This window comes from Ornithorhynchus anatinus, chromosome 2 (assembly GCF_004115215.2).
Source record: "Ornithorhynchus anatinus isolate Pmale09 chromosome 2, mOrnAna1.pri.v4, whole genome shotgun sequence".
In the NCBI taxonomy this organism is placed as follows: Eukaryota; Metazoa; Chordata; class Mammalia; order Monotremata; family Ornithorhynchidae; genus Ornithorhynchus; species Ornithorhynchus anatinus.
In genome coordinates, this window is record NC_041729.1 from 22,258,961 (window position 1) to 22,285,240 (window position 26,280).

At 50.9% G+C, this 26,280-nt stretch overlaps 1 protein-coding gene across 1 annotated transcript; it reads left to right on the forward strand.

The window, feature by feature from the left end:
* Window positions 1-7,219: 7,219 nt before the first annotated feature.
* GUCD1 (guanylyl cyclase domain containing 1) lies at window positions 7,220-24,773 on the forward strand. Its single transcript, XM_029057875.2, has 6 exons — window positions 7,220-7,450; window positions 13,942-14,026; window positions 15,458-15,623; window positions 19,254-19,345; window positions 21,067-21,308; window positions 21,806-24,773. Exons 1-6 carry the CDS (start codon window positions 7,402-7,404, stop codon window positions 21,895-21,897), a joined length of 726 nt encoding a protein of 241 aa, XP_028913708.1. The 5' UTR covers window positions 7,220-7,401; the 3' UTR covers window positions 21,898-24,773.
* Window positions 24,774-26,280: the final 1,507 nt, after the last annotated feature.

Sequence of the window (26,280 nt, forward strand, 5' to 3'; positions counted from 1 at the left end):
CTCGCGCGCGCGCACGGGGATGGAGAGGGAGGCGCACCGACAAAAGCGTCCGGCCGGAAGAGGCGACCCGCTGAAAAGGGTTCCGGGCCGGGCCTCTTCGGGCCGGACCTCCTCGGGCCGTACAAACCGTTGGGCTGCGGGGTCTCGGGAGGCGGGGAAACGGGATGCGGGGGACAAATACGGTGCCCGGAGCGGCGGGTGCGACGTGCGGGAGGGGGCCGGGGCGCCCCCGGAAGTCACGTGACGGGTGGGAGGGCGCGCGTCCGTCGGCGTCTCGGCCTCGGGGGATCCCGGCTGTAGGCCTTCTCCCTCACTGGGCTCAGCCCGTCAGAATAATAATAATAATGTTGGTATTTATTAAGCGCTTCCTATGTGCAGAGCACTGTTCTAAGCGCTGGGGGAGATCCAGGGTTATCAGGTTGTCCCACCTGAGGCTCACAGGCTTCATAAGCGCTTAGTACAGTGCTCTGCACATAGGAAGCGCTCAATAAATACTATTGAATGAATGAATGAATCCCCATTTTGCAGATGAGGGAACTGAGGCCCAGAGAATAATAATAATGACGTTGGTATTTATTAAGCGCTTACTATGCGCAGAGCACTGTTCTAAGCGCTGGGGGAGATAAAGGGTCATCAGGTCGGCCCACGTGAGGCTCACAGTCTTCATCCCCATTTTACAGATGAGGGAACTGAGGCCTAGAGCAAAATAATAATAATAATAATAATGAGGTTGATATTTGTTAAGTGCTTACGATATGCAGAGCACTGTTCTAAGTCCTGGAGTAGATCCAGGGGCATCAGGTTGTTCCATGTGAGGCTCACAGTCTTCATCCCCATTTTACAGATGAAGGAACTGAGGCCTAGAGAATAATACTAATAATAATGTTGGTATTTGTTAAGCGCTTCCTATGTGCAGAGCACATTTTCCAGATGAGGTCACTGAGGCACAGAGAAGTGAAGTGATTTGCCCACAGTCACACAGCTGACAAGTGGCAGAGCCGGGATTCAAACCCATGACCTCTAACTCCCAAGCCCAGGCTCTTTCCACTGAGCCACGCTGCTTCTTTGGTAAGCACTTACTATGTGCAGAGCACTGTTCTAAACGCTGGGGGAGATCCAGGGGCATCAGGTTGTCCCCCGTGAAGCTCACAGTCTTCATCCTCATTTTACAGATGCGGGAACTGAGACCCAGAGAAGTGAAGTGACTTGCCCACAGTCACAGAGCTGACAGGTGGCAGAGCCGGAATTCGAACCCATGACCTCTGGCTCCCAAGCCCGGCCTCTTTCCACTGAGCCACGCTGTGTCTCTTCAGTCAGTCGCATTTAATCACTCATTCAGTCGCATTTAGTGACCCCCTTACTGTGTGCAGAGCGCTGTACATAGCCAACTCTTCATTCATTCATTTATTCATTCATTCATTGTCGTATTTCTTGAGGGCTTACTCTGAGCGGAGCACTGTACTAAGCGCTTGGAATGGACAATTTGGCAACAGATAGAGACCATTCCTGCCCAATGACGGGCTCACAGTCTAAACAGGGGAGACAGACCGCAAAGCACAACAGAACAAAACAAAACTAGACAACATCATCCAGATAAATAGAATCATGGAGATAGACACCTCATTAACAAAATAAATAGGGGAATAAACAACATATTCAGTGAATCGCATCTAGTGACCCCTTACTATGTGTAGAGCACTGTACATAGCCAACTATTTGTTCATTCTTTCACTCAGTCGTATTTACTGAGTGCTCACTCTGTGCAAACCATTGGACTAAGCGCCTGGAAAGTACAATTCAGCAATAAAGAGAGACCATCCCTGCCCAATGACGGGCTCACAGTCTAAACAGGGGAGACAGACAGCAAAGCACAACAGAACAAAAGAAAACTAGACAATATCATCAAGATAAATAGAATCATGGAGATAGACACCTCATTAACAAAATAAATATTCAGTGAATCCCATGTAGTGACCCCTTACTAAGTGCAGAGCACTGTACATAGCCAACTATTCGTTCATTACTTCAATCATATTTATTGAGCGCTTACTGTGTGCAGAGCACTGTACTAAGCGCCTGGAAAGTACAATTCAGCAATAAAGAGAGAATCCCTGCCCACAATGGGCTTCCAGTCCAGAGGGGTCCAGGGGTCTCAGGGGACTCAGTCCAGGGGCCTCAGGGGTCCAGGGGGACCTCGGGTCGGAGTTCGCGTCTGAACCACCGTAAGAAATCATGATCGACGTCGACAGGCTAGAGCGTAGTGGACAGAGCGCTGGCCTGGGAGTCAAAAGTGGCCAAGTGGCAAAAGCAAGGGCTTGGGAATCGGAGGACTTGGGCTCTAATTCCGACTCTGCCACCCATCTACTGTGTGACCTTGGGCAAGTCACTTAACTTCTATGTGCCTCAGTTACCTCATCTATAAAATAGAGATTAAAACTGTGACCCCATGTTGGACAAGATGATTACCTTGTATCTACCCCAGGGCTTAGAATAGTGCTTGGCATATAGTAAGCGCTCAACAAATACCATCATCATTATTATTATGGGTTCTAATCCAGGCTCTGCCACTTCTCCTGCTGTGTGACCTTAGGTAAGTCACTTAAATTCTCTGTGCCTCAGTTACCTCATCTGTAAAATGGGGAATAAGACGGTGAGTCCTATGCGGGACAGGGACGGTGCCCAACAAGATTTGCTTTTATCCACCTCAGCACTTAGTACAGTGCCTGGCACATAGTAAGCACATAACAAATACCATAAATATTACTATTATTATTGAGAGTCCACAAAGGTGCAGAATACCCGTCTGGACCTGGGGAACATAATAAAGGAAATGGGCCATTTTTCGATCTCGAGGATGGAAAAATAAGGTTTGTAAATAGGATGAATGGTAGAGAAGGCAATTAATGGAAATAAGAGGCACAAGTAAATACATGAAATAAAAAAGTGCAGAGGTGGCTGATGCCATAAAATGACCTGGAGGGTGGGAGACTCCAATTGTTTTGCCTTCTGGCCACAGGTTTGAAAAGAATATGCGCCTTTGAAACACTAAGCCCAGTTTATCACCCTGGGTTCAGGCCAAATATCCAATGAAATTATTTGCCCAAGTTTGTATATAGCTTCCTCAGTCAACTCTCTCCTTGCTTCCCAGTTCATGCCCCAGGAAATGTTAACAAATAACACAGTTATTATTGTCACCGATAAAAATAACATTAGCCTGACTTTCGTATCCTCCTTGAGGCTTAGAACAGTGCTTGATAGATAATAACACTGAACAAAGACCATTATACAAACATTTTACAGTGCCAAAATAATAATGATGGTGGTATTTGGCCCAGACTATGTTAATCACTGTACCAAGCCCTGGAGTAGATCAAGGCGGACATTGTCCCTGCACCTCATCGGGATTATAGTTTTAGGAGGGAGGATGGGAATCGAGTCCCCATTTTGCAGATGATGAAACTGAGGCCCAGATAAAATATGTGACTTACCAAGGCCTCGCAATAGACAAGTGGCAAGGGCAGGATTAGAACCCAATGTCTCTGCCTCCCAGGTTCATGCCCTTTCCACTAGGCCAAGGTTCTGTCAAGTTATTTACTGATCAGTAATGTGGACTGGTGGTAAATTGGGGAGACTGGGAGACTGGGAGTCAGGAGAACTGGGTTCCAGTAATAGCTTTATCACGTGCCTGTTGGTTGAGTTGGTCCACCCCCCTCAGTTTTGTCATCTGCAAAATGGCAATTAAGTACCCCCTCTCCCCTTTAAGCCATGTGGGACAGGAACTGTGATAATAATAATAATTAAAAAAAAGTTAGTATTTGGTAAGTGGTTACTATGTGCAGAGCACTGTTCTAAGCGCTGGGGTAGATACAGGGTAATCAGGTTGTCCCCTGTGAGGCTTACAGTCTTAATCCCCATTTTACAGATGAGGGAATTGGCTCAGTGGAAAGAGCATGGGCTTTGGAGTCAGAGGTCATGAGTTCGAACCCCAGCTCTGCCACTTGTCAGCTGGGTGACTGTGGGCAAGTCACTTCACTTCTCTGGGCCTCAGTTACCTCATCTGTAAAATGGGGATTAAGATTGTGAGCCCCATGTGGGACAACCTGATTCCCCCGTGTCTCCCCCAGCGCTTAGAACAGTGCTCTGCACATAGTAAGCGCTTAACAAATACCAACATTATCATTATTATTATTAAGTTAAGTGACTTGCCCCCATTCACACAGCTGACAAGTGGCAGAACAGGAATTTGAACCCGTGACCTCTGACTCGCCTGTAGTATGTGTTAAGTGCTTCCTATGTGCCAGGCACTGTACTAAGCACTGGGGTGGATACAAGCAAATCGGGTTGGACACAGTCCCTGTCCCAGCTGGGGTTCACAGTCTCAATCCCCATTTTACAAATGAAGTAACTGATACACAGAAAAGTGAAGTGATTGAAGCACAGAGAATAATAATAAATAATGTTGGTATTTGTTAAGCGCTTACTATGTGCAGAGCACTGTTCTAAGTGCTGGGGCAGATACAGGGTCATCAGGTTGTCCCACGTGAGGCTCACAGTTAATCCCCATTTTACAGATGAGGTAACTGAGGCACAGAGAAGTTTAGTGACTTGCCCACAGTCACACAGCTGACAGGTGGGATTCGAACCCATGACCTCTGACTCCCAAGTCGGGCTCTTTCCACTGAGCCACGCTAAGTAAAGTGACTTGCTCAAGGTCACACAGCAGACAAGCGGCGGAGCCGGAATTAGGACCCATGACCTTCTGACTCCCAGATCCTTGCTCTATCTACTATGCCAGCGCCTAGTACAGAGCTTGCCTTGTAGTTTAGCAAACATCACTATAATTGCCGTGTAATAATCCCTCACCTGGCACATCATCTGGGAGCAAAAATGGATGTATTTTTTTCTTCAAAATAAGATAAAGTAGGAGAGCTAAAAAAAAAAGATGCCCACCCTCCCAACGTAATTGTGAATTTTGTTATTGTTTAATATGAGGGGATGGTCTCAGGCGGCGAAGGCAGTCCGGGGAACAGAGTCGGGAGGGGCGGGGTGATTGGGATTGATTAATTGGGGGTATGAGGAGGGTAAGGGGGGGATTGTCATTCTTTATTGCTGTATTCTACTTCCCCCAGCGCTTAGTATAGTGCTCTGCAGAGAAGCAGCATGGACTAGTGGCAACTTCCCGGGCTTGGGATTCAGAGATCATGGGTTCTAATTTAGCCCCCGCCACTATTCTGCTATGTGACCTTTGGCAAGTCACTGCATTTCTCTGTGACTCAGTTACCTCCTCTGTAAAATGGGGATTAAGATTGCAAGCCCCACGTGGGACAACCTGATTACCTTGTATCTCCCCCAGCGCTTAGAACAGTGCTTGACACACAGTAATAGTGCTTGACACACAGTAATAATAATAATAATAATGGTACTTGTTAAGTGCTTACTATAATAATAATGTTGGTATTTGTTAAGCGCTTACTATGTGCAGAGCACTGTTCTAAGCGCTGGGGGAGACACAGGAGATCAGATTGTCCCACGTGGGGCTCACAGTCTTAATCTCCATTTGACAGATGAGGGAACTGAGGCCCAGAGAAGTGAAGCGACTTGCCCACAGTCACACAGCTGACAAGTGGCAGAGCCGGGATTCGAACTCATGACCTCTGACTCCAAAGCCCGGGCTCTTTCCACTGAGCCACGCTGCTTCTATGTGCCCAGCACTGTTCTAAACGCTGGGGAAGAAACAAGCTAATCAGGTCGGACACAGTCCCTGTCTCACATGGGGCTCTCAGTTTCGATTCTCATTTTCTAGAGATAACTGAGGCCCGGGGAGGTGAAGTGACTTGCCCCAGGTCACACAGAGGACAAGTGGCAGAGCTGGGATTAGAACTCATGACCTTCTGACTCCCAGGGCTGTGCTCTACCCACAACGCCAGGCTGTTTCTCTGCACTTAACAAATACCATCATCATCATCATTATTAGAGAAGCAGCGTGGCTCAGTGGAAGGAGCCCGGGCTTGGGAGTCCGAGGTCATGGGTTCTAATCTCAGCTCCGCCACTTGTCAGCTGTGTGACTTTGGGCAAGTCACTTCACTTCTCTGGGCCTAGTTCCCTCATCTGTAAAATGGGGATGAAGAGTGTGAGCCTCACGTGGGACAATCTGATGACCTTGTATCCCCCCAGCGCTTAGAACAGTGCTTTTGCACATAGTAAGCGCTTAACAAATACCATCATCATTATTATTATTAAAATGGGGATGAAGTCTGTGAGCCCCACGGGGGACAAACTGATGACCTTGTATGCCCCATCATTATTATTAAAATGGGGATGAAGACTGTGAGCCCCATGTGGGACAAACTGATGACCTTGTATCCCCCAGGGCATAGAACAGTGCTTGGCACCCAGTCAACGCATAACAAAACAATTATTATTATTTTTATTATTAATAGTAGTAATAATAATAAAAGCAGCGTGGCTCAGTGGAAAGAGCCCGGGCTTGGAAGTCAGAGGTCATGGGTTCGAACCCCGCCTCCGCCACTTGTCAGCTGTGGGACTGGGGGCAAGTCACTTCACTTCTCAGGGCCTCAGTTCCCTCCTGTCAAATGGGGATGAAGACTGTGAGCCTCACGGGGGACCACCTGATGACCCTGGATCTCCCCAGCGCTTAGAACAGCGCTCTGCCCATAGTAAGCGCTTAACAAATACCAACATTATTATGGATGGATGGATGGATGGATGGATGGATGGATGGATGGATGGATGGATGGATGGATGGATGGATGGATGAATGAATGGATGCAAAGGGGGCGTGGGTGGCGCTCCGCCGCTCGGGCCCCGCTTCCGGCCGCGGCCCGCATCGCCCGCCAGGGGGCGGTGCCGGGTCCGGGCCCGAGGGGGCGGGGTCAGAGGTTCAGCGCTCCGCCCGGCTGCCTCCACAGCGCCCCCTCCCGCCCGCCCGGCCACCCGGCCTGCCTCCGCAGCGCCCCCTCCCGTCTGACCGCCCGGCCTGCACTCCGCAGCGCCCCCTCCCGGCCGCCCGTCCGCCCGGCCAGCCGGCCGCCTCTACAGCGCCCCCTCCCGGCCGGCCGCCCGGCTTGCCTCCGCAGCGCCCCCTCCCGGCCCCGCTCCGTTGCGCTCCGCTCCGCCCCGCCCCGCCCCGTCCCTTCCCCGTCCCTTCCCCGTCCGCCGGTCCTCCGTCCCTCCGGTCCTCCGTCCCTCCGGTCCTCCCGTCCTCCGGTCCCCCGATCCGGCCGTCCTCCGGTCCGTTCCGCTCCGGCTGCCGCTCCCTGCTGCGGGCTGGGGCGGTTGCGGGTCCGCGCTCGGGGGAGCGGCGGAGGCGGCGGAGGCCATGCGGGGTCCCGGCTGGGGCGCAGGGTCCCCGGGCCCGCCCCGCCCCGCGCCGCCGGCCCCATGAAGAGCCCCCGGGACCACCACTCAGCCGCGGGGGCAGCAAACACAGGTCAGGCCCCCGGACCCTCGGACCCCAGGACCCCCCCCCCCCCGGGCCCCCATCCCCCGCAGACCCCGGACTCTGGGACCCTCGGACCTCAGGACCCCCATCCCCGGACCTCCATCCCTCGCAGCCCCCGGCTCCCCCGATCCCCATCCCCCGGACTTCCTGGACCCCTAGGCCCCCAGACCCCCCGGGCCCCAGGACCCCCATCCCCCAGATCCCCTGAACCCCCAGGCCCCCAGATTCCCCCGGACTCCCTGGACCCCCAGCCCCCCAGGCCACCAGACCCCCCCGGGCCCCAGGACCCCCATCCCCCGGACTCCCCGGACCTCCAGATCCCCCGGGCCCCAGGACCCCCATCCCCCGGATCCCCTGGACCCCCAGACCCCCCCGGGCCCCAGGACCCCCATCCCCCGGAGCCCCTGGCCCCCCAGATCCCCCGGACCCCCTGATCCCTATCCCCTGGGCCCCAGGACCTCTATCCCCCGGCCCCCCCAACCCCAGGCCTCCAGAACCCCCGGCCCCCCCAGGCCCCCGGGCCCCCCAATCCGGAGCCTCGTCGGGCCTCCCGCATCGGGACCCCGCACGCCCAAACCCGACCCCGGGCAGCGGGCACCCGGGGCGGGGACCCCGCGGTCCCAGGGGGGCACCCCGTCTCCGGCTGGGGACGGACAGACGGACGGGCCCCCGATTCCCGCAGGAGACACCCCGTGCTCCAGGAGGGAGGGCCCGGCCGGGGCACCCCCGAGGGAGGAGGAGGGAGAATAAAAATATCATCAGCATCATCATAACAATCATCGAGGTATTCGTTAAGCGCTTACAATGTGCCAAGCACTCTTCTCAGCCCCGGGGGACATACGAGGTCATCAGGTTGTCCCCCTTGGGGCTCCCGGTCTTCATCCCCCTAATAATGTTGATGACGACGGTATTTGCTACGCGCTTACTCTGTGCCAACTGCCGTTTGAGGTAACTGAGGCCCAGAGAGGTGACTTGCCCGAAGCTGACTAGTGGCGGAGGCGGCATTTGAACCCAAGACCCGCGACGCCCAAGCCCGGGCTCTTGCCACCGAGGCACACCGCTTCTCCTCGGGGGGTTTGGGGAGGCCCCCGATCGTCTGATCTCGGGTGCCAGGAGAATGGGGGGGAAAAAGCCGCCCTTGTCCTCACTTTTCCCCGCCACGTTGCGGCTTTTGAGGGCCCGGCTTGGATTGAACCCGGCGATGGACGGTAACTCTCTGGGGGTGGTTCGAGGGGTGGAAAGAAGCAGACCCCGCCCCACGGCCAGTGGCAGGAGGTTGGCTAAAAATAATAACAGCGGTAACTCGTTCAGTGCTTACCGCGTGCCAAGCACTGGGTTGATCCGATACAATCGGATCCCCCACCGCTCTTCCGGAAGATGGAAAGGTGTTAGGGGTCGCGGACCACTTCATGATAGATCGGACTAGGATCACGGAAGTTAATAATTGCGGTTTTCTAAATAAGAACGTGCAGTGGATAGAGCACGGGCCTGGGAGTCGGAAGGACCTGGGTTCTGATCCCGCCTCTGCCACTTGTCTTGCTGTGTGACCTTGGGCAAGTCACTTCACTTCTCTGGGCCTCAGTCCCCTCATCTGTAAAATGGGGATGAAGACTGTGAGTCCCATATGGGACAGGGCCTGTGTCCAACCCGATTACCTCGTATCCACCCCAGCACTTAGTACAGGGTCTGGCCCGTAGTAAATCCTTAACAATTACCAAAATTATTAATAATTTTTATGAGGGACCCACTCTTCCACCTACCTGTAGTTTATCTTAGTTTCCATCTCCGTCGCTAGACCGCAAACGCCTTGAGGATAAGGATAGTGTCCGTTAACTCTCTTTCGCTCCCCCGAGCACTCGGTACGATGCTCCGCGTCCGGGAAGCGCTCGATCAGTGTCATCGTTCATTCGGTCGTATTAATTGAGCGCTTACAGTAAGCGCTTGGAAAGTACAATTTTGGAAGATAGCCTGAGCCAAGCCACCATCACCGCCCCAGCGTGCAGCTCTCATCTCTCTCAGTTCCTTGTTTAATGCAAGGAACACCCAAGTGGGGAGTTGAGGCGACCCCGGATTTGGATTGCCCCGCAGGTGCCGGTGCTAAGCGTTGAGTGCGGAGCGTTGTTGCAGTCGGGGGTGGGGGGGGCTGGATACGGGGAACCTGCTTGACCTGCCCAGTAATCAGCCGGTTTCTCGCCCGGAGGAGCACGGAAGCAGCCCAACCGGTGTACGGGCAGTAAACAGGCCCGAGCAGCTGGGGTGACAGGGCTTGCCGCCTTCTCCAACCTCACGGTCCGTTCTTTCTAGGCCTCCACGCCCCAATTTCACCACTCCCCCCATCGACCCCCCGGCGGGAAGGTAGAAGGTGGGCTGGGAACTCAGAATGGAGGCAAGGGAGAAACACAGGAAGGAGCTGAAGGGAAAGGGGCAGCTCGGCAGCAACGCGTAATTGCCGCTCTGAGGCAAGAACTCGCCTCACTCCTTCCTCCGCTGCCCCGCCCAGAGCAACCTTCCTGCCGGTGCCTGAAGTAGCTAACGCCGTATTTTTGCTGTAGAATCTGGACCTTATGGTGGCCTGTGGGCCCCTCCTCCAGAATGCCCGGGAGCTTCCAGGAGTGTTTACTCAGTTGCCTTTCCACGTCAGGAAAATATTTGTTGAGTAGATTGGTTGTCCCGGGGCTCCGTAGCCGTAGGTTAGGCCCCTCCGGAAGCCTTAGGAGCCACTGGGAACCACATTTATAATCAACGAGTGAAGGCCCGAGGAGAATCCGGTTCACTCGGACTCTGTCGAGGGGGTGTTAATTCATTTTTCAGGAGAAAGTTTGTTTTTAGCCGTGTTGCCACACAGAGCAAGCCTGAGGCTCGGAGTCTAACTAGCAGGGAGTGGGCCATGAGGAAACACAGCAGAAATTAGGAGAGGATGTGCCCTTAGTCTCTGCCCTCCAGTCTGTGACCTTCGGACATTGACGTCTGCCCCACCCCCAACCTCACAGTATTTACATACGTATCTTTAAATGATATGTTATAAATTAGTTACTTATATTAATGCCCGCCTCCCCCTCTGGAGGGTCAGCTCCGTATGGGCGGGGAATGTATCTGCTAAGTCTGTTGTATTGTACTCTTCCAAGCGCTCAGTATGGTGCGCTGCACATAGTAAACGCTCAATAAATACGATCGATTGAGAGTCCCACCTTCGATGCCTACCCCAGGAACCCTATTCGCTCATTCGATCATAATTACTGAGCGCTTTCTGTGTGCAGAGCACTGTACTGAGCGCTTGGGAGAGTACAACATAACAATAAAGAGACACCTTCCCCGTCCACGACGAGGTTACATCGGTACAGGGGCCGTTGACCTGATTGACCCCGACCCCTCTCCCCACCATCGCTGTGCTCGATCGGGGCAGTTCACAGGGTCCGGGGAGTTTGGCCAAAGGGTAACTGGGGCAGGCAAGGACTGCCAGCTCGTCGTGGAAGCAAAATGTCCGGAGCAGACCCGTGCTCCTTCCACTAGACCACACTCCCTCCCCACTCGTTCTGTCGCTTTCTGTTTATTTAGTCCTTACGTATTTATTTGTACCATATTTGCGTCATTGCCAACTGCATCGGTGCTTTTCCTCCCGCTCTCGCTAAATCAACCAGTAGAGTTATCGAGCGCTTGCTGTGTGCAGGTCTCACTGTACTGATCGCTTGGGAGAATACAACAGAGTTGGTAAAGACGTTCCCCGTCCACAAGGAGCTTACAGTGTAGCGGGGTGACGGACGTTAATATAAATCGGTTACGGATATGTACGTAAGTGCCGTGGGGCTGAGGATGGGGTGAATATCAAGTGGTTAAAGGGCACCTAGCACATAGATCCAAGCGCAGAGGTGATGCGGAAGGGAGAGGGAGTAGGAGAAATGAGGGCTTAAGTGGGGAAGATCTCGAGGAGGAGGGATGATTTCAATAAGGCTTTGAAGCGGGGGAGAGTGATGGTGTGACGTGCTTGCGGGGTTGGGGGGAGGGAGTTCGAGGCCAGAGGGAGGATGTGGGTAAGGGGACAGTGGCGAGATAGATGAAACTGAGGAACAGTAAGTTTATGTTTGCTTGTCTCCCCGTTTTTAACCTAAACCCCTTGAGGGGAGGGATTGTACTCTCCCAAAGGCCTAATCCAGGGCTCTGCACACTATTCATTCAATAGTATTTATTGAGCGCTTACTATGTGCAGAGCACTGTACTAAGCACTTGGAATGTACAATTCGGCACCAGATAGAGACCATCCCTGCCCAATGACGGGCTTACAGTCTAACTAGCCTCTCAGTCAGTCTTTTTGAATGAACATAAACCTCTTGCCAGTTAGGAGGGGGCCTCGAGGAGCTTGTCAACTGTGGCCCTGCAGCCTTCATTCATTCATTCAGTCGGGTTTCTTGAGCGCTTATCGTGTGCCAAAACGCTGTAGTAAGCACCTGGGAGACTTCAGTACAACAACAAACAGACACATTCCCTGCCCACAGCGAGCTCACTGTCTTGTCTCATCTCTAACCAAACACCAAATACCAACCCTCCTTCACCAGATTTAAAAAATGAGAGGGGGAGCATTTGACCTGTCAAACGGCTAGGAGGATCTTCTGGGTTTCTTTCACTTTTTTCTAACAGCTAATTACCCAACTTCCACCCCCCTCCCCGACCCCGCGAGAGCTTTAGTTCTGCCTGCAGTCCCGCCTGCTCTGACATCAGAGACAGGAGAAGGCTTCCGGCCATCCTGATCTCGCCAGAGAGAATCGCATTCCCGAGACCCCCAAATCCTGGGACCGAAGCACAGATCAGAGCTTCGCTATCCCACCTCACCCTCCAGGGTCCTCGCTTTGGCATCCTCTGGGCCTGCAGGGCAGCAGGGGATTTAATTAGTCTGCACCGGCGCGCACGACCTCTACAAATGCGAGAATGGTGGGAAGCTTCTGTTGTTCTTGGACTTTGACTGAACCAGGGGCCGGAGGGGAAGATGGGTGAAGGGGGTGGGGGGCAGCATTGTAAGGCCCCTACCCGTTCACTTTATCACTGGACTTGGACTCTGAGCTCAGTCTTTTATGTTGTTTTAGTAGTTATATTATTTCATCTTTCGTATCTTGTAAGAATAATAATTGTGGTATCGTCAAACACTGTGCTGAGCACTGGGGTTGCCAGAGTACACTCAAATCGGTCACAATCCCTTTCCCACGTTTAGGGCTTACAGTCTCTGGTCGGAGGCCGGAGGGTAGAACGGGCATTTAACCTCCATTTTATAGATGAGGAAACTGAGGCACAGAGAAGTTAACTGACTTGCCCAAGGCCACAGAGAAGGCAAGTGGTAGAGACAGGTTTAGGGAACCCAGGTATCCCGATTCCCAGTCCCTGCTGTTTCCGTTAGGCCGTGTTGCTTCTTAAAGTCACCGTACTCCACCTTGCCTTATTCTTAGATTGGGAGCCCCTGGAGGGCCAGGGGCCTTGTCTAATTTTCACCCATATATTTTTTCCCAACCCTTATTACAGCCTTCTGCACACAATAAGCTTTTAAAAACTATTCTTCTTACTACTACTGAAGTGGTATCTGATAGCTTATAATGGTACTCAGAAGACCCTAAAAAAAGTCTCAAAGTTCAGAGGCACCCCTCCTAAAAGGAAAATGGGCAGGGAATGTGACTGCTAACTCCGTTGTATTGTACTCTCCGAAGCGCTTAGGACAGTGCTCAGCCTGTTCTCGTTCCACTAGGCCATGATTGTCTCTATTTGTTGCCGAATTGTACTTCCCAAGCACCTAGTACAGTGCTCTGCACACAGTAAGCGCTCAATAAATACCCCTGTCTGCCTTTGGTGAGGAAGTAATATGAAAGCGGGAAGCATTCATTCATTCAATCAGATTTATTGAGCACCTACTGTGTGCAGAGCATTCTACTAAGCGCTTGGGAAGTACAATTCAGCAACAGAGACAATACTGGCCTAGTGGAACGAGTCAGAGGAGCTGGGTTCTAATTCCAGCTCCACCACGTGCCTGCTGTGTGAGCTCAGGCAAGTTGTTTAGCTTCTCTGTGCCTCAGTTCCTTCAAATGGGGATTCAGGACCTGTTTTCCCTCCTACTTAGACTCTGAGCCCCGGGTGGGACCTGACTTATCTTTTATGATAACAATGTTGGTATTTGCTAAGCGTTTACTATGTGCAGAGCACTGTTCTAAGCGCTGGGGTAGATACAGGGGAATCAGGTTGTCCCACGTGAGGCTCACAGTTAATCCCCATTTTACAGATGAGGTCACTGAGGCCCAGAGAAGTGAAGTGACTTGCCCACAGTCACACAGCTGACAGGCAGCAGAGTCGGGAGTCGAACTCATGACCTCTGACCCCGAAGCCCAGCCTCTTTCCACTGAGCCACGCTCCTTCCCCAGTGCTTGGCACCTTGTGAGCGCTTAACGAATACTACAATCATCAAGTGGCAGCCTCTTTCAGTGTCTTCCCTCTTGTTTTCTGCCCAGGTGACTATGTCCAGCTCAAAGTGCCAGTCATTCAGCAGTTGTACCATTGGGACTGTGGCTTGGCCTGCTCCAGGATGGTACTACAGTAAGTGTTCGTTCACCCAGTCGTATTTATTGAGCGTCTACTGTGCACAGAGCACTGTACTAAGTGTTCTTGCTCATGGGCGTCAGGGTGTTTATTGCGGGGGAGCTGTCGGATTCTTGTGAGATCTTGATTAACTCCAGTTCGTTAGCTTGGGTTCAGTCGTATTTATTGAGCGTTCAGTGGGCGCAGAGCACTGTGGTAAGCTCATGAGGGAGTATAATAAAACAATAAGGAGTGCAATATAGCAATGTTACAACAGTGCCGGGCCCGATGGCAGTAGACGACATCGTAATGATCCAGCTTTCCAACAAGCCAGCCTTGGAATCGCTTTCCTTGACCGCTTCTTTGAGTAAATCGCAAATGCGTTGATTCAAGTAAAAACTTGTGATTCAAAATGCCTATACCTGCTGGGCTTGATAATAATAATTATGGTATTTATTAAGCATTTACTATGTGCCAGGCACTATACTAAGCACCGGGGTGGATACGGGTTGGACACAGTCCCATGTGGGGCTCGCAGTCTCAATCCTCATTTTACAGATGAGGTAACTGAGGCCCAGAGAAGTTAAGTGACTTGCCCAAGGGCACACAGCAGACAAATAGCGGAGCTGGGATTAGAACCCCTGACCTTCTGACTCCCAAACCCTTGCTTTATCCACTACGCCATGATGATGATGATGGTATTTATGATGTGCTTAGTATATGCCAAGCACTGTTGTAAACACTGGGATAGATACAAAGTTATCAGGTTGGATGCAGTCCCTGTCCCTCGTGGGGCTCACAGTCTTAATCCCCATTTTACCGATGAGGTAACTGAGGCACAGAGAAGTTAAGTGACTTGCCCAAGGTCACACAGCAGGCAAGTGGCAGAGCTGGGGTTAGAACCTGGGCTCCTCTGACTCATATCCACTAGGCCACTCTGGCTTGTCTTTCCATTCCCTTGGAAGACTTGAGAACTAAGCCTAAACTCGGCCCTGTTTTAAAAACTACGCTGAACCGTTCATAGGGGGCCATAATTTCAGAGGGGAAGGTAATTAATAATAATGTTGGTATTTGGTAAGCGCTTACTATGTGCAGAGCACTGTTCTAAGCGCTGGGGGAGATACAGCGTAATCACGTTGTCCCACGTGAGGCTCACAGTCTTAATCCCCATTTTACAGATGAGGTAACTGAGGCACAGAAGTTAAGTGACTTGCCCACACGAGTGCAGAGCCGGGATTCAAACCCATGACCTCTGACTCCCAAGCCCTGGCTCTTTCCACTGGCTGCGGCCTCTCGGCTCCTCCGCTTCCTTTCTCTCAGCTCAGCTGCCGGCAGCAGAAACTCAGTCACCCCAACTTTCCCCTTCTCGACACATGGAGGTTCCTCGACTTGAGTCTGATGCTTTGGTCCCCTCCGGGCCGTCCCCCCGTTTTCCGGTCCCCCCCGCAGGTACCTGGATCATCTGGATGACGACGATTTTGAGAGAGCCTTGCAGGAGCTCCAGTTGACAAAGAGTATATGGACCATCGACTTGGCCTACCTCATGCGGCACTTCGGGGTGAAGCACCGGTTCTGCACGCAGACGCTCGGAGTGGACAAGGGCTACAAGAACCAGGTGAGCAGTCTCAGGGGAATTCCTGACTAGAAAGCAGCCTGGCCTAGTGGATAGACCATAGGCTTGGGACTGAGAAGAACCTGGGTTCTAATCCCAGCTCTGCCACTTACCTGCTGTGTGATCTTGGGCGAGTCACTTCACTTCTCTGGGCCTCAGTTACTGTATCTTTAAAATGGGAATTTAGACTGCGAGCCTCTCATGGGACAGGGACTGTGTCCAGCGCGATTTGCTTGTATCCACCCCAGCGCTTAGTTCAGCTCCAGGGGTGGATATAAGCAAATCGGGTTGGACGCAGTCTTAATCCCCATTTTAAAGATGAGGTAACTGAGGCACAAAGTGAAGTGACTTGCCCAAGGTCACAAAGGAGACGTGGCAGAGCCAGGGTTTGAACCCATGACCTTCTGACCTCCAGGCTCATGCTTTAGCCACTATGCCACGCTACCCCCGTCTCAGCGTGGCTCAGTGGAAAGAGCCCGGGCTTGGGATTCAGAGGTCATGGGTTCGAATGCCCACTCTGCCCCTGGTCAGCAGTGTGACTGTGGGCAAGTCACTTCACTTCTCTGTGCCTCAGTTCCCTCATCTGTAAAATGGGGGTGAAGACTGGGAGCCTCACGTGGGACAACCTCATTCCCCTGTATCTCCCCCAGCGCTTAGAACAGTGCTCTGCCCGTAGTAAGCGCTTAACAAATACCAACATTATTATTACCTCTCTCACACGTACACTTCTCCATGCCCACTCCCAGCCACAGATCTATTTCTCAGGCCTTCCGACCCGAAGAGAGCTGTTAGTCCAGCATGGATCAGTTCAACAGAAAAACAGAAGTACCGGAAGAGAGACTGGCCTGGGCTCCCTCACCCGCTCGGGCCTCCGGCCTTGCTGCCAAGTGACCTGAAATCCCGGGGTGGACACCTCCAGGAGTCAGAGCAGACTGTCGGCCAACGGGGGGTGGGGATGGAAGCTACAGTTTCAATTAGTATTTCTCCTTCTGCTGCTGGGCTTCCTAGAGGGCTCTTTCAGTTGCCACCGTGGAGTTGGCCGCATAATTCCCACAGTGGCTTCTACAGAATCCTTAACAGAATTTCTCCCCAGGCAAAAAGCGCAGCCTTCCAGCCCCTCACCTTCTCCTGCTGCTCCAGCAGAAGGTCCTATGTCCTGACAGTTTTTTGGTAAATGTCAGTCAGGGTATGGTGGTAGAGGGAGAGTGGTGTGTTTATCTGCGTGTGTGTGTGTCTGGAGAGAGTAGATGGGAGGAGAAAGGGCATGGAGGACTTTCAAGTGCCTTCTTCAATCAGTGGTATTTATTGAGCATCTACTATGTGCAGAGAGCACTTGACTGAGCGCTTGGAAGAGTAAAATACAAAAGAATTAGCAGACGTGTTCCCTTCTTTACCTGCTAGGATTTAGCCCGTCCTGGGGGGGCTCGGGGTTGAGGTGCAGCGGACGTAGCAGACGTCTTCCAGGAAAGCCGCTTCACCCATCTGGAGCTACGGCATCGTAACCAGCTGTTCCCGGTGTTTTCCGAAAGAAATGCTTGCTAGTCCCAGCACCACAGGCTGTGCACTGAGTGTTCGCCATTCCTGGGGCCCTTCCGCAGTCATATAGAACTTTTAGGGATCTGACTTGGCCGTAGAACCCACTAGCCAAGTCACGGCACCTGGGAGCCGCCTCCCAGCTAAATGGTGGGCTCCGGAGCAGTGGCCCACATGCTGGTAATTCCCTTTTTATAGCTAGAGCTGGGCCAGTACTCATTTATGCCAGCTGGCAACACAGCCCCATAAAGCTCTCCTTATAAGCAATTTCAGGCACCACCAAGTGATTTTTGGTCTGTTCAAAGCATTTAGTTCATAGTGATTAAAAAGGGAAAGTTCAGAGTTCTGTGACTGCTGCCCACAGAACTGGATCTTAGCAAAGAATACTCCCCCAAAAGTAGGGAGAAATACAGGGATTATACTGCCTGCTTACTGAGATAAACAAATAGAAGATAAATTAAATTGAACTTTAGAAAGAAAATTGTCAACCTAAAGTCTAGGGCGATAGAGTGAGGGAAATCTAGCTTTCCTTCCAAAATCGTTTCCGGCTCCAAGAAAGAACAACATTGAGGGGCTGAAGAATGACCCCTGGCCACCTTGGCTGGCAAAAGGTAAAATGTGGAAAGGAGATATGAGATGCATCTTCTTTCTCTCCCACCTCGAAGTTTCGGGCTAGCTTGTAGCTACCACCAGCAAGTCTTATTCCAACCTGACGACTGCCGAGTTTTCCACTTTAATTTCAGTTTCGTGGATTCAGGAAGAACATAGAAAGCATTAGTTATCCAGTGTTAATCATTTATTTGTATGGAAAAGCATCTTAAACTTTGCTTTCGTGCCCACCATCCAATTGTGCATTTCCTGTCAGAGGTGAGTTGTTAGAGACCTTACAGGTACTTTCCTGTGCTTATCTGTAGAGAAGCGGCATGTCCTCGTGGAAAGAGCAGACAGGCCTTGCAGTCAGGGGACCAGGGTTCTAATCCCAGCTCCACTGCCAGCAGTAGAACCCAGGTCCCCTGACTCCAAGGCCTGTCTGCTCTTTTCACTAGGCCAGGCTTGGGCAAGTCATTTAACTTCTCTGTCCCCCGGCTTCCTCATATGTAAAATGGGGATTAAATATTTGTTCTCCCTCCTCACTAGACTGTGAGTCCCATGATGGGACAGAGGCTGTGTCTGACCTGATTATCTTGTATCTATTTCAGCTCTTAGTACAGTGCGTGGCAGATAGTAAGGAGCTTAACAAACACTATCATTATTACCATTATTGTTAAGACTACAACTGCTTTTTGGAGCAAAGACATGAAAGGCACATTCAACTTTGGGTCTGGTTTTAATAAAGATGATAATAATAATGTTGGTATTTGTTAAGTGCTTACTATGTGCAGAGCACTGTTCTAAGCACTGGGGTAGATACAGGGTAATCAGGTTGTCCCACGTGAGGCTCACGGTTAATCCCCATTTTACAGCTCAGGTAAATGAGGCCCAGAGAAGTGAAGTGACTTGCCCACAGTCACACAGCTGACAGGTGGCAGAGCTGGGATTCAAACCCATGACCTCTGACTCCCAAGCCCGGGCTCTTTCCACTGATCCACGCTATAATAACTGTGGTATTTATTAAGCACTTAAGTGCCAAGCACTGTTCTAAGCACTGGGGTAGATATAAGATAATCAGGTTGGATACAGTCTTTGTCCCTCATGGGGCTCACAGTCTTGAGCCCCATTTTATGGATGAGATAACTGAGGCACAGAGAAGTTTAGCGACTTGCCCACGGTCACACAGCAGACACATGGCAGAGCCAGGAATTAGAACCCACGACCTCTGACTCCCAGGTCCGTGGTCTTTCCACTAGGTCGTTTTCTTAGGTGAGCTGTGGGAGCTGGACAAAAATCGTCTCCCCTGGAAATCTGGATTTTCTCTCTTTAAATTCTTGCCGCTTTCATACCGCCAATGCAATAGGTCAGTGCCACCTCGGAAACCTTCACCCGGGGAGATGTGGCCCCTACTCAGGCCCAATTATTTACTTCCCACTATGCTCATTAAATAGGACTAAATAGGATGACTACCTACCAGGGTGCAGTGTAAAGCCTGTCTTCTCCGTTCAGTCATTCTACAGGAAACACTTCGACACTGAAGAAAATCGGGTCAACCAGCTGTTTGCACAAGCAAAATCCTGCAAGGTGCTGGTGGAGAAGTGGTGAGACTCCTTTCATTTCTACCTTCTGCTGGGGAAACTGAGTCCTTTTTTCTGTTCTTGTCCTCCTGTCTCCTCTTGGCTCTCACTCCTTCAGATTAGAGAAGACGTGGAAATGGGGCTTGAGGGAACAAGAAATGAAATCACGGAAGGGGAAGCGGGAGACTTTTGGATACTAGGGTTGGTTTGGGCTCTGTGAGGTTGTCCAGATCCTAGGTGAATTGCCCTAGCCCAGCCTGCTCTGCCCCGGCACAGTGTTTAATGAGCCAAAGACTGTTGTAGGTGGCCATCACCCTGTTCTGTCTTATTCCGTTGCCTGAAAGGATGCTAGGGTCTCCAGGCCTGCCAGAGCCTCGGTTGCAATTGTAGATTATCCATCGGTGTCCTCAGGACCGAGTGTTTCACGTAATATTTGTGCTTAAGCAGAAAAGTAAGCACAAAGGAATCATGTTGACTTCTACCCTTTGAGCAATATGCCAAATGCAGTCATGGCCAAAGACCTAGGGGACATTTTCATTTTCAACCGTCCCTGAGGGGGTTGCGATCAAGGGCCATGAGAGGGTGAGGAGAGATGTTTAAGTCTCCAGGGTAGCTTTAAAATAACGAAGACGTCGAAAGGGAAAAATACTCAAAGATTTTCATATTGGCTTTAATTGTGAGTGGGTGAAGATGCCAAATCATGACCTCAAAGTGGCGTGGTTAACTTGTAGCTTTTCTTTTAGACCTTGACCGGGCAAAATCTTCTCTCCTAATCAACAGGTGGGTGAGTGGGGTGGGACAGGTGCAGCTCTCTTGGCCCTGGAGGGGACCCAGAAGTGGAGAGGCAGAGCAGCCCAGAGGCGAAACAAAGTGGTCACTGGTTTTGCTCGTGAGAACAGAACTGAGGGTAGAAATGAGGACAGCAGTGCCACTGTGCAGAGGAGGAAGCAACAGGAAAGACAGTCCCGTGAATACCGAAAAGAATACCTGCATGGTTCCATAGCCTATGGCTGTTGAGGTCTGAGGCAGATTGCTATGAATTTGTAGTGCTTGAGTTCAGTAATGTCGTAGGTGGGTGGAGGGCACTTTTGACCTCAGGAGAGGCCTTTGAAAAAATGCCAAGCAGCCGTCATCACCGGGACCTCTCCGCCACATCCCGTGCTGGAAACCAGGGCCCGGGAGTAAGGAAGGGAGGGCAAGGAGTCCAGGGTGATGGGATGGCATCGCCGAAGTGATTCGTAGACTCCTAGGGCTGGAAAGGACCTCAAGGGGTCATCTGGCCCAGCCCCTTGCTTCCAATCAGGTGAACACTTAACCACGACTAATGATTGACTCTCCTTAAAGACCTCCAAGGATGGAGGCCTCTAGAGTTGGTGGCCGAAGGCAAGCTGCTTTCAACAGACAGGATTAAAGACAAGGAGAGCGATCCCTGCTGGATTGTTGACCTAGTTCAAAGCAACTCTATCCCAAGTCGCAGGCTCCGCGGCTTCCCCCGTCTGCGGGGGGCACTTAGGTGGGGTTAATGACCAGAACCGCCCGTGAGACCTCGACATTTCTGACTGCAGAAGAGCACCGTAATACGGCCCAGATTCAGATCGGGTAGAGCAGGCACGGTGAAATAAATAGAGAAGCAGCGGCTACCAACAGACTGTCCACCCACGGGCCTGACAGAGTCGGGACCGGTGAGCCCATAAGTGGCTACTGGACAGTGGGTAAATCTGGCGCCTTTGATCTTCTTTCCTCAGCACCGTCACCATCCAGGATATCCAGGAGCACCTCTCCCAAGGTCACATAGCCATCGTCCTGGTCAACGCCGTCCTGCTCTTGTGTGACCTGTGCTCGAGCCCCGTCAAATACTGCTGCTTCCTCCCCATCGGCCAGAAGTGCTTCTGCCGGAATCCTGACTACCAAGGCCATTTCATCGTGTTGTGCGGCTACAACAAAGCCTCAGGGAGCATCTTCTATAACAACCCTGCCTATGCCGACAGTGAGTAGCTGCCGACGTCTCCCCCCGCGCCCCTCTGATTCCCTCTTTCTCTACTTCTGACCCCGCCTTCATTGTATTTGAGCGCTGTGTGCAGAGCACTGTACTAAGCGGGGGCCGAATACGGTACAACAATAAACAGACATGTTTCCTGCCCACAACCAGCTTATCCCTACCCTACCACTTTTTCCCTCCTTTTCTGTTCTTTTATCGTTGTGGGTAAAAGATGCTCTGTCTGGCATCTGACAGACGGCCCTGTCTGGAACTCTGTCAGAGATTGGATCCAGAATGGCCGCAGAGGCATTCTGTGAGGCTCCCGAGTTCTCTGGGCCGCGACTCGGTGTCGGGATCCCAGAAATACGTAGCGGGCAGAGAACCCGTGAAGCGTGTTAAACCATCCTGGCGCAGGGCAGCCGAGCTGCAGCTGGGTTCGCGCCCTCTCAGATGAGTAGAGAATTGTCCGAGCTCCGCTCCGCTGACTCGGTATTCCTCCTCCACAGGAATGTGTAGTACCAGTGTCACTAATTTTGAGGAAGCCAGGACCAGCTACGGCACAGACGAGGACATCCTCTTTGTCTACACAGACAGCTGACAGCCAAGCCCAATTGGTGCTTCCAGTCACTTGGGACTCTGCCTTCCAGCAGGGCCCGCGGGGCTACTTGTCTCAGGACTTCTCCAGCAGGGGCTGCGGGAGATACCGACTGCAGTGGGATTTTACACAAGGGACGCTTTATTTTACTTGACATTAAAACGCTTAGCACAAGGGCGTGCCCACCTCAAGAACTCGCTAAGTACCGTCGATCGACTGACGTTCAGAGAGAGCCGCAGCGCCGTCTACAATCCTTTACTCCTGACTAGGTATCTCATGTGGCCATACAGCTGCCCGGTTTTAAAAGTGGACACTGCGCATTGCCGTTTGAAAGAACAGTCGGTTGTCGGAGCGTGCTATCTCCCTCCATTGGGTATGACTTCGCTTCTGTAAAGGGTCCCGAACCCAAACGAGCACATGAACTTCGTTGGTTGCCAGAGAGCTTGGCCCGGATTGAATTAAGGGAAAGGAAAAATTCCCCAAAGCTGATCTCGGCTTCGGATCTCAGGATATGCGTTTCAAAGAGAGAAATCCAGAGGACCTGGAGCTTTTTTTGTTTTTGAAGGAATGTGTTGGATTGGCAGCTGCTTATGTAACTGATTCATCCAGTGGCAGGTGCCACAAAGCCTTCAGTGCACAATGCCTTCTACCCCACAGCACCGTCCCCCGTGTCGACTCACCTGTACTGGCCACACCAGGCCGACGTGGCTGCTGGAGCTGGAAGCACCGTTGGATGTCCTGTTGTTAATCCAGTGCTGATGCTCGCGCTCCTTTTCGCTGGAAGGGCTATAGAATCCTTTCGCCACCCCCCACCCCTGAATGTTCAAGCGCTTGCCTCATCTTTCTCATCCAGTGGCCTTGAATTTGACTTTTTAAGAAACAGCAAGAGGGTGAAGTCCCAGTAGGAGGACTCAGGAACTCTGGCTCGCTGGGGTGAGAGAGCACGGACCGCCGCTTCTGCCCTTCCCAAAGACTTGGGATTTTCCTTCTGTCGGAAGCCAAGATTTGATCCGGGGATGCCAACGGGGCAAAAATCGTGCCCCTGCTGTGTCAGTGAGGTGGCACTCCAGGATTTGCCAGGTCTCCGTAGCTAACGAATAGGGCAAGTTTATGTCTGAGCTGTGGGGAAGAAACACTTAAAACTCTAGATCATAACTGCCTAAGCATTGAAGGCAACCGTCAAAACTCCAGGCTTGCCGAACTGTCTTAGGTGGATTCTTAGATTTTGATGTACACAGAACGAAGACATAAATCCCAGGGGCCAGAGTCTTGAAGACATCTGAGAACAACCTACCCTTCTGAGCAACCCCAAATTACTTAAAGGCAATAATAGCCCAGGGAAGTCATGCTTTTAAGATTCAGGTAGAATGCTGATGCTACGGTTACACTTCTTTCCAAAATTCTCTTTTGGATTATTTTTCACTTCCACGGGTCATTTAGTTCTGCAGTCAGGCTTTTGGAGGGTTGCGGGGGGAAATAAATTAGTTACTGAACATTGACCAAGTTTTCAAAGGCACAGCAACAAGAACTTTAAACCTGAAACTGCCTCTTGGAGCTACGGAGTAGGATTTCTAAACCAGCAATTCCGCTGTGTGTTGTTCTATCTGAGGTACTGCGGTTGGAGGAGTCCCTAAGTGGACACATTGCTGGTGTATAGCTGTGCTGAAAAAGAAATCAGGCAAACCATACGCCAGCATCTAGGAGGGGGAAAAAATGGCAGAATCGAATGGGGCAATTCAAGGTCACCACAAAAACATTTTCAAGTGATCTTATCTGTGTCTTGGTAGTAGGACGTGGGTTTCTGAGGTCCGAAGAGTGGTGGGAGCTGAGTCGAAGAGGAATTGCCTTCCTTAATGGCATTTCCTCCCTTCAGACACGGCACAGACAGAGCCGGAAGAACAGGCTGGATGGATTGAGACCATCTCGGGACAGATGGGACTTAATGAACATTGGAGAGGAGGAAGGGCGATTGGATCGACAGAGTTTTAAGACCAAAAATAGCGACTCGTGCGGTTATTTTTACTCAACCCCAGAAACGGCATTGGCCTCCAGGGAGATCTTATGTAGAATCATCATCTTATTAGCTGTAGCTAATAGGGGACTTTGAATCCTGTTGTTAATGCAGTGCTGATGCTTCCCTTCTAAGGCTGGGGTGCCAAAAGATCTCTTGGGAAACATTCTACAGTAGACGATAGTGTGCAAGTCAGTTAGAAAAAGGCTGCTTTTTGCTCAAATCCTAATGAAAACAGTTGTTGCAAAGGGATTAGAATACCCAAACTAAAGTAAGACTGGAATTCGGGAGGAGAAAACCTGTGCCGGTTAAAATGGAAGCCAGGGCCGATAAGACTATCCACGTATAGTGGAACTGTGCTTTGAGACTACGTGTGAGTGGGGCAGCCGGCTGATAATTGTAGGAGGCTTAAGCATTTTACAGTGATGACAATAATCTAAATATGAAAAGCAGGATCAGCTTTCAAGCCTCAGAGTGGGTTAGTCCATCCCAAGAAGAAGCCTCTTCTGGAACGAGAAACGTTAACCACCAAATGGAGGTCGATCCTGAGGAAGGTATGAGGAAAGGGGCCAGAAATAATGCCATTTTTGTTGAGCCGGCAGGTAGGTAAATCAAGAACATTGAGAATCTTTTCATCACTGTCCTCCACTTAGCATTTGAAATCATTATTTCCGAAAACAATCATTATTCACCATATGTCCAAGTGCAAAACATACGGGAATGTTTCTGAAGCTTTGTAAAGTACTTGGTTTTATTCACTCTGTCCATAGGAAAGAAAGGGATATTTTACACAGAGAAATTTTATACATAAATATATTTTGTTTGTAATAAACCACTCTCAATAAACATCATTGTTATCTCTAGAAAAGTCTACATGTGTTAATATAATAGCTCCCAAATCCTTTCCTGCCACATTAGATGGCAGACTTGGTGAATGAGAGAGAGAAATAAAAAGAGAGGCTGAGTGAATGTTGGCGAGAGGAGTAGGAGTTTCTGAATTTGTAAAGTTGTTTATATGCTATATTGGGTAATCTTCTGCAAACCATTGTGGGAATATTCATAAAAACCAGGGGGGTGATTATTCTAAAACTCCCAGTTGGGCAGTAAAAATCAAAGATTTAACTTTGGGTAAATACATACACCAACGGGATGAATCTCAAAGTAATGCCCCATTGTTAGGCCATATTAGTTGAGTCCCATGAAAAGGTTATGGGAGTCAGAGGTCGTGGGTTCTAATCCCCACTCTGCCACTTGTCTGCTGTATAACCTTGGGCAAGCCACATACCTTCTCTGGGCCTCAGTTACCTCATCTGTAAAATGGGGATTAAGACCGAGAGCCCCAAGTGGGACAACCTCCTTCCCTTGTATCTACTCCAGTGCTTAGAACAATGCTTGGCTCATAGTAAGCGCTTAACAAATACCATAATTATTACGTGTTTAGAGAACCTTTTGTACTGTACTCTCCCAAGCGCTTAGCACAGTGCTCTACAAATAGTATGCACTCAATAAATACCTCTGATTGATCGATTCTGCCATCTCTTGAGAGAGAGTTATTTGGTGTCCTTTTCTGCGGATGCCCCGAGAATCTGACGCCACGCAAACGACCACCACATCTACTGGCTCACGGATCCCTTGAGATCAGTCACCTCCACGGTTAATGCAGAATTGCAGGAGTTAGCAGAGAAAACATTCAAATCAAACACAGTTGACTGTACAGCGTTCTATCGCCCCAACGTTGGCCTTGCAGAAGCGGCCCGGCAGTTGTGAGGGAGAGATGCGGGCAGATCGACCTTGGCCGACACTCCTCCTATCTACTCACGGATATCAGCGATGTTACCACGTCCCCCTCCCTGACCAACTGCATCTGTAACTTGATCTTTTTACCATTAGCTACAGTTCTTCAGACCTCGACACATTAGCATAGCCTGCTAGTTCAAACGGATGGTTAACTCTGCTCTGCTCTGCTCAAGCTCTGCAGTTAAGAAAAAGGAAAGAGGACCTGGTGGACAGACTATATTAAATCATGTGCAATTAACTCCCGTCCCTGGTTTGCAACCCACGGCCTTAGAATCAGAGTGCCCATATATGCACGCCTGATTGATCATCAGCCGGAGAGCTGCTTAGCTGAACTGGTGCAGGTACTCTGAGCCCTTCACCACCAGACGCATCTTCTCATCCTGTTTATCTTGCGTTTATTATTTGGATTAGGATAATGGACCTGCCTGCCTCGCGAGCTCCCAAAGACTTTCAGTTGTTCTTGGATCTCTGGTTCTGTGGCAGTGAAGTTGTTTTTGCACACTGTAATTGCATTCCAAATCCAATTATTTTCATAGGTATAAAAATCAGTCATCCATTGGCCTGAGATCAGACTGGAT

What these genes read in the sequence shown, in the direction of transcription:
- GUCD1 (XM_029057875.2), top strand. Translation starts at nt 7,402, where the DNA reads ATGAAGAGCCCCCGGGACCACCACTCAGCCGCGGGGGCAGCAAACACA. An exon ending in TGCTCCAGGATGGTACTACA is followed by an intron (nt 14,027 to 15,457) that starts GTAAGTGTTCGT and finishes TCCCCCCCGCAG; the next exon opens with GTACCTGGATCATCTGGATG. An exon ending in AAGGTGCTGGTGGAGAAGTG is followed by an intron (nt 19,346 to 21,066) that starts GTGAGACTCCTT and finishes TTCTTTCCTCAG; the next exon opens with CACCGTCACCATCCAGGATA.